Consider the following 8966-nt stretch of genomic DNA (forward strand, 5'->3'; position numbering starts at 1 on the left):
TTTTTATCATCATAATCTTCTTTATATTACATTGGATTACATATAACTTTACATTGTATTACATTGTTTTTTCAAAAGGGAATGCCATGCATGTCAGTCAGTACAGAGACATTAATCTCCCCACTTCAACATTCCATATCTTTTCTGTTTTCCCCAATCATTATTTTTATTATTCTAATTATTTTTATAAAACAGTCAATTGCTATTTCTCGTTTTGCTTGTAAAAATACTTTGCCCATCATGAAATACTTCTCAGACCAATCCAGTTGAGAATACTATACATGTCATCATCAACAGTTAATAACCCCTATCTGTTTCTCACTAACGTCCTGTCTCTCTATTGTTCACTTGCTATCTTTCTCTATCCTCTTCTCTTCACTTACCCCATTCCACACTGTCCTATTCTCATTAAGTACCTTCACTGTGTTTATGTCCTCCGAATTTTTGCTCTCTATTATAGAGTGCGGATAGTCGGTATATATTGAGTGGATACATACAATATCTTTCTTTCATAGCCTGGCTTACTTCACTCAGCAATAGATCCTCCATATCTGACCATTTTCTATCAAATTCCAGGGTCTTGTTATTTTTTATGGCTGAGTAGTATTCCATAGAGTATATATACCACACTTTTCCAATCCATTCATCAGTTTGTGGACATTTAGGTTGGTTCCATGTCTTGGCAATTGTGAATAATGCTGCAATAAACATGGATGTGCAAGCACTTTTCTGACTGAGCGTTCTCCTGTCTTTTGGGTAAATACCCAGAAGTGGGATTGCTGGATCAAATGGTAGTTCTATTTGTAGATCTTTGAGGAACCTCCATATTGTTCTCCACAGTGGTTGAACTAGTTTACATTCCCACCAACAGTGTAGGAGGGTTCCCTTTTCACCACATCCCCGCCAACACTTATCACTTTTTATATTCTTAATCTTTGCCATTCTGACAGGGGTTAGGTGGTATCTCATTGTGGTTTTTATCTGCATCTCCCTTATGATGAGGGATGTTGAGCATTTCCTCATATGCTTTTTGGCTGTTCATATGTCTTCCTTAGAGAGATTTCTGTTCAGCTCATATTCCCATCTTTTAATTGGGTTAATAATTTTTTTTCACATAAGGCACTTGAGTTCCCTGTGTATTTTGGTTATCAGTCCCTTGTCTGAGGCATATTTAACAAAAATATTTTCCCATTCTGAGGGTTGTCGGTTCACACGTGTTACTGTGTCCTTTGCTGTGCAGAAACTTCTCAATCTGATAGAGTCCCACTTGTCTATTTTAGGGATTATTGCCTGTGCTTTGGCAGTCTTATTTAAGAAGTCTTTGCCTACTCCAATATCTCCCAGAGTTACCCCAGCATTTTCCACCAGTAGTTTTATTGTTTGAGGTCTTAGGTTCAGATTTAAAGCCCATCTTAAACACAATTTTGTTTTCTCAGCTTTCTTTCTTTTAACTCTTCCTTTAGCCCCTATATCACAGTCTAGTCAGAATAGGTGATTCCTTTTTTTACTTTTAGAATAATTGCATATTCTTTTATTTTGTCATATTTTATTCCGCTTGTATTTTAATTAGTTTATTTCTCTGCTTTCTCACTCTCATACCCCCACCACCTCAAAATATCATAGACTTAAGTAAAAGGATGAGGTGTTACTTACCTATACGTTGTGTCCTTATACTATGTACTCTGAACACAGATCTCTGATTTAATTTTTTTCTCTACACATTCAATTCCTATGCTACTCTGTTTTTCATTCTTTGCTGTTATTAATTTACATCAAATACAGTGTTTACTCATCAGTGTGTCCTCATCTCTACTCTGTCTGTCTGGGTCAACAGATGTGTCTCTGAGCCATATCACTTCTTTGAAAAGGAATAAGATTCTTTCTGTATTAAAAGTTACCCTCTGCACATATTGATATTTTTAAAACTCACATACACTGTCATGTATATTTTAAAAACACAACAACTTACAAAATACATAAAAGGCTTTTCTTATAGATGTAATTGCAATTACTAGTTCCTCCAAATGTTATTCTGTGAGGACCAGCGATTAGTGTAATGGCTATGTTGCCGAACTCCCATGTAGTCGACCGTAGTTTGAGTCCCAGACCCAGTGGCTTAAAACTCATGCCAGGCACGTGTGGGTGCGTGCCCAAGATCCTGAGAAGAGAATGGAGGAGAAGGGATTGTGGCATGGCCATCCCCCTGGAAGGTGAGTTCTCACTTTATGTCTTTCTGTCTCTCTTTGTCTGTCTGGCAAATGCTCATGCCCTATAGCAAAAGCTTCTCCGTGTTTACTCATCAGTGTGTCCTCATCTCTACTCTGTCTGTCTGGGTCAACAGATGTGTCTCTGAGCCATATCACTTCTTTGAAAAGGAATAAGATTCTTTCTGTATTAAAAGTTACCCTCTGCACATATTGATATTTTTAAAACTCACATACACTGTCATGTATATTTTAAAAACACAACAACTTACAAAATACATAAAAGGCTTTTCTTATAGATGTAATTGCAATTACTAGTTCCTCCAAATGTTATTCTGTGAGGACCAGCGATTAGTGTAATGGCTATGTTGCCGAACTCCCATGTAGTCGACCGTAGTTTGAGTCCCAGACCCAGTGGCTTAAAACTCATGCCAGGCACGTGTGGGTGCGTGCCCAAGATCCTGAGAAGAGAATGGAGGAGAAGGGATTGTGGCATGGCCATCCCCCTGGAAGGTGAGTTCTCACTTTATGTCTTTCTGTCTCTCTTTGTCTGTCTGGCAAATGCTCATGCCCTATAGCAAAAGCTTCTCCAAAAAAAAAAGAAATGTTATTCTGTGCATCTAACTTTCATGGATGTTTTGAACACTTGTGCCCCATTTCATGACCATTTTGAGGAGTGGGTAAATAGAAATTTGGCTACTGGAAGTAAAGATTAGATGGTTGATCATTAATGATGCAGAGTGCATTTAAAACCTTGCCCCAAAGCGATAAGGAGTAACTTAAGCTCATTAAAAATCATGATTGTTCCAAGAAAATGAGAAGTCATCTTATCTCAGCATGGACCTGAGCAAGAGCTTCTTGGCATGGTTATGAGGGAATAGCCATATCTTCCCAATTCAGCCTCCTTCCTGATCTTTTTCTTTGGGCAACAGAAGCCTTGCCAGGCAATAACTAGCTTTATTGATGCATGAGTTATTCTGTCCTTTGGAACAGATGTTGCTTCACAGGAGACCATCATTCAAAGAGCAATTTTAAATACTTGAATCACACCACAGAATCATAAATTATTAACATGACTTCATGTTGTGATTCTGAAATGTAAAAATGAGAGAAAAACACAGAAACAGAGAATGATTTAAATTGTGAAATGCCAAAGTTACCCAAACAAAAAAAGGGAGCATCTTATTATAAGAAAAAGACAATTAAGTGAAAGATCAAATGTTACTTCATTTGGTTTTCTTTTTCTTGCTTACAGAATCACGCTTTCAAAACTCAGTCCCATGAAAGAATTTCTTTCAATGATGTGGATGTTTATGTTGTCTTGAACGTCTCTAGAAGAGAACACAGACAAATTAGATACTTATGTCAGCTCCATTCATATACCCTCTCCATATTTAGTTTACTTGACATTGTATGGTCTTTAGCTGAGGTCATGTTTTAATACACTTATTATTCAGAGGGTGATGAGATACAAATTTAGAAAATAAATGGCTTCTAATTTATCTTTAGTATATTCTTCAATATTGTATCTTCTCTCTCTGAACATTTTCATAACTAATCCACTGTGTCAATTTTGTCTGTAATATACTCATTTACTAGCCTTGCCTCCGTGGTTGGTCTCTGCTCAGTGTGTAAAGACACTTCAGGTGCCCTTCGCCTCCATCCAAAATGTCTCTTTCCACCTTAGTTGGGTCTTCTTTCCCTCATTTCAATCCCCTTCTTAGAGCTAATTTCCTTTCTTCTGTTCTCTTTGGATCACAGAACAATTTTATCATTGGTTTTTCTCTTCCTGAGTAAAAAGATGGAGAAAGTCCCATTTTTCTATTTGTATTTCTCATCTCCCCATCAGACTTCCCTATCAGCTCTGATTTAATGTATAAATATAGAGATAACAACTGTAGAAGTTATGTAATAAAAAGTTTGGAACAATTTGAGAGATTTTGGAATAGTCTCGATTTTTCTCCCCACTCCCTGTTTAGCTTCTTATATCCCTTTCCCACTTCTTCCTTTTGGGTCTGTTGATACTCTCAGAATTTTGCTATGGGAAATAAATTTGCTGTTATACATTGCCTTTTCTCTAATTCTTTCAGAATGTAAATACCTTGGGAAAAGGCAAACACACTGTGTCACTAACACTGTAGTATGAATTTGTGTCACGTAGATTCATAATGCCTAAAGCAGCAAGGAAATTCTAAAGAAAAATGGGGAGGATAGTGGAATACAGGAAGACTTATTAGGGAGATGGCAAATAAAGCACTAAATAGTGAAAAAATGATTTCCTTGATTTTGCTTCCAGCTGGCTCAGTGGACAATGCTCTTACTGAGGAACTTGTTGATTTCTTCCAAACTGAGACTGGCTGGGGTACGGGGAAAATCAAGGATCCTCCTGCTTGCCACTTTGTCTCTGTTCCCCAGAGCAACACATGTGGAGGACACAGACTACCCAATGCATATTAGAGGTCCAGGAAACTGATGAGCAAAACATATAGGGTTAGTTAGTACTCAAGGAAAAACTTACAGTAAAACCTTTTGGAGAGATTGAATCTTGTGGACAGCTGGCAAGTGCTTAATACCTGTGTTGGATATTAACCTAGAGAGAGACACAATGAGATGAGTAGAAATGAAACTGACTATTTGAACATTTGCTGCAGTGAGAACTTTCCAAAATGTTAATTCTGAATTATCAGAAAAACCTATGAAAAAAGCTTATAATTAATATACCTGAGTTATGCTTATGCTTTCTATTTTTTTTTTTTGAGGGATTTTTGCTATAGGGTGTATGAGCTCACTGGAGAGACAGAAAGCAAGAAACCACTCCCCAGAGAGGGGTGGCCGTGCCATAATCCCTTCTCCTCCGTTCTCCTCTCAGGATTTGGGGCACATACGCACATGCTTCTGACGTGTTTCAAGCAGCTGGTCTGTACGCCGTCAGCCTTGTGGGAGTTTAGCGACATAACCATTATGCCATCTGCTGGTCCCTCTATTTTAAGCTTCTAACCAGGAAATGGTAAGCTGTTGATTCCTTGGATAAAAGTAACTTGCACTTCAGGAAAAAGGAGATAGATAGTATGCCACTATGCACATTTAAAAATTAATAAGTTAATATGATTCGAAAGTGACTTCAACTAGATAAGAAGAATTTTTAAAACTATCCCTTATTTTCAGCCTCATCATGCTTATTGGAGAACTGTCCCTTCTTCATTTTAAGTTATTCAGTTGGGTTTAGAGTGTGTTATTCTATGCCCTTTGACTCCAGGGTACACTTACGACCTAAGCCACACTAATCAGACTTTCTCTTGGGAAATAGTTGGAGGCTAGGTACTCAAGTCTTCTGCTGTCATTGCCCTTAAGAGATGGTCTTAAAAATCCTACTACTAAAAATTTCAGACCTACTCTGGATCCTGCTGTAGGTCTAGTTGTCTTAACTTGGTTTCCTTGGGAATCAGAGTCCAAGATGAATGAAGGCTGACTGTGGGCAATGTATTTGATATTACAAGTTCAGACCATTCAAGACAGGAACAATGAAATAGGAAAAAAAGGAAAGCTAATCAATACAAGGATGAGTGATTTAAACTTCTTTTGTATACAAGTTTTATTGAGATAAATTAATATACCATTTAATTAATCATTTTAACCATTATAAATTATACAGTAAAATGAAGGTATTGGCTAATGAAGTATAGGGTTTCTTTTTGAGGTTATGAAAATGTCCTGGAATTACATAGTGGCATAGTGGTGATAACTGTAAAAGGATAAATTACTGAGTTTGCTGCCACTACTAGTGATTGATTCTTAATCCTAGGGAATTAACTTAGTTGAATTTTAAGACAGATTTCAGAACTATTTCTCTGAGTGCAGGGGAGTAGTAAGGGGTAGGATTTCTTTGTAGATTCTTATTTCCTATTGATCAAAGGTGAGCCCATGGCACTAACTCCCAACTTCTATCTTATCCATTGGTGAATTCCAGTGAGTCTCAGATGGGCATCTTTTATAGTGACAAGGCAAGAAGTGTGAGGTATACAAGGCCAGGCTAGAGTCTATATTCAGTTGAACCTGCAGTAAACAGGATAAAGTTTGGGTGGAACTGGTAGCCACAGCAATGATGAAGGTTTTCAGGTGGCACATAAGAGTTGTCTGACACATTGTTCTTTAGGTTTCTCTGACTCCTCCTTGCAATACCTGTCCACTCCAATTTTCCTTTTCTGTGTATGGCTTACCTAAGCTGGAATTGGTCTTGGTTGCTTGCAACCTGAAGTACCCTCACTGATATACTCATCATTGTAAAGGACCATATATGTCTTTATGAGTTGTTCTTTGCTTCTTTTGTGGGAAAGTTTATTTATGTATTTTTCTTAAGAGATAGATAGATAGAGGGAGAGAGACTCCAATAGGGTCTTGATGCTGTGATACAAGAGTGTGCTCAGCGAGATCTTTGGGCACGAATCCAGATCTTTCCGATGTATGTTAGCATTGCAGAGCATTGCATTTTACTGCTGCATGATTGTGTGTCCCCGTTCCCTGCTTCCATATTCAGATTCAGTGAGTCCAGTCTATGGGTTCCCTGTAATGATTCTCAGGTTTCCAGTGATTCACATAGAACCCATCTAGGTCAATTCTTCTTTGATTACTTCAACAGCCCTTGTGATGGTCCCCTTGTTTCTTATTTAGAAAAAAGGAATTTGTAATATACTTTTTTGGAGAATTTGTTGTGTTGTTAATTCATTGTTTAAATTTACGTACATAAGCATTAACTCTTGGGGCCAGGTGGAATGGGGGTTAAAGTACTGGGCTTCCACATGGCTGACCACCGTTCAAATCCTGGACTTGGTGGCTTTTCTCTCTCTCTCTCTCTCTCTCTCTGTCTCTTTCTGGTGAGCACACAACGCTGTAGCAAATTTTAAAATAACAATAATACTGATAAACAAAAGTAAATAAATAATTCTAAATAAACCTATTAATCCTTTCTGGTGTAGATGTCTATGAATTAAGACAAATGCATATAGTATGTTACTACTAGTGTAATCTAGACACAGAACAGCGCCATTATCTCCAGATACCCTTGTGTTTGTCCTTTGTAGTTAACCTCTCCATCTACCTTCTGTCCTTGGCAACCACTAATGAGTTTTCTGTTTCCATAATTTTGCTTTTTACAATATTTCATATTAGTATAATTATCTAGAATGCAGTTCTTATGTCTGTTTTTTTTTCACTTAGCATACTGCATTTGAGATTCTTCCAGCTTATATGCATAAGTAATTCATTATTATTTATTGCTAAGTAGTATTTCAGTTATGAAGGTACTATGACTCATTCATCCACTCATCGGTTGAAGGCTATTTGGGTTGTTCTAGCTTTTGTAAAAATAAGTATGTGTGTGTGTGTGTGTGTGTGTGTGTGTGTATGTATGTATATGTATGTGTATAAATGTATATATAAAAGCTGCTTTAAACATTTGTGTATAGTTGGGGCATTTTTTTGTGCGTGGGAACACAGGTTTTTATTTCTCTTGGGTAAATGAGTTAGGAGTGGGATTGCTGGGTTGTATGGTAAACATATGATTAAGTCTGTAAAACACTGCCAAACTGTTTTTCCAAAGTGGCTATACCATTTTCGATTCTTACCAGCAATGTATGAGAGTTCCAGTGGCTCTGCATCCTTTGGTTATTTAAAAATATATATTCTTTGAATGTAAAAGTAATACATATTTATTATGGGACTTACAAAAAATGTGGAGACATCTACAGAAGAAGATAAAAATCACCTGTAATCTCAATACCCGGGGATAGCTTCTGTTAACATTAGAGCTTGAAGCTAGTAGCAAAACAAATAGCTTTTACTGTTGCTCTTCATAACCCCTGAGATTCTACTCATTCCCAGCAAACATTGCCATAACTTTAAATACCCACTAGCCTGACACGGTCCTATCCAACGTTTACTGTTTAATCATATTCCGACTTCTACTGTTTTAGATTTCTTCCCATGTTTTTATATAGTATTCCCTTCATGAGACATCAAATCAGGGACCATACTTACTATTTTCTGACAGTTCTATACTAATGTGTATAGGTTTGGAATGCACAGTATGCTCATAAAATACTGGGTTAATTGGTTGATGTCTCTAAAACTTTTCTTGCTCCTATCACCAAGAATGTATCAAAACCCTTATTTCATTAATTTACTTGTCAGGTATCACTGCTATTGGAGTAATTAATCTTAAACAGAGGCAGGGAGATCAGGAGGCCAGGATTCAGGAGAACCCACATGCCAGCTCTGGCATGAACAAGACACAAGCTATTTCATCATTCTAGATGGGAAAGAATATGGACTGTGAATATCAAGGTAGACATTTTATCAAACACTCCTGTGCCCTGCTTCACATCCGCTTGGTCCAACTTTTACTGTAGCCGTTACCATGACAACCACTGCATACGGATTTAACTTGGCAGACACTTGCCTCGACTACACTGAGTGTGTCTCTCATTTTCTGTACTAGGTTTCTCTGTTATCTCCAATTTAGGCATTTTAGGAATCTGTTCAATCATTTTGAGGCATGTGTAAATTTGGAAATGCTAGGGAGTGAACCCTTTATAGGGCAACTCTTAAGTAGCGGTGAACTCCTCTCTTTCAGTCTTTTAATGAACAATTCTGAATATATTTTAAATGATACCCTAGAGGAGCTCTAGCACAACTGGGCCCCAATTGACTGGTGGTGTTCTGCTTGACCATATATATATAGTCTTGAACTGGCTTTTTCTCTTTCCC

General features: G+C 37.4%; 1 protein-coding gene across 1 annotated transcript in view; it reads right to left on the bottom strand.

Moving 5' to 3' along the window:
* The window catches only part of FSHR (follicle stimulating hormone receptor), a 215129-nt gene that overhangs the window by 31197 nt on the left and 174966 nt on the right, over positions 1-8966 (bottom strand). The window contains exons 5-6 of the mRNA XM_006159008.1: positions 4723-4794; positions 3458-3535 (exon numbers count right to left, since the gene is read on the bottom strand). Coding sequence (XP_006159070.1) covers positions 3458-3535; positions 4723-4794 — 150 coding nt within the window. The remainder of the gene's footprint in view (positions 1-3457; positions 3536-4722; positions 4795-8966) is intronic.

The sequence above is a fragment of the Tupaia chinensis genome, unplaced genomic scaffold (genome assembly GCF_000334495.1).
Source record: "Tupaia chinensis unplaced genomic scaffold, TupChi_1.0 Scaffold000622_1, whole genome shotgun sequence".
Classification (NCBI taxonomy): Eukaryota; Metazoa; Chordata; class Mammalia; order Scandentia; family Tupaiidae; genus Tupaia; species Tupaia belangeri.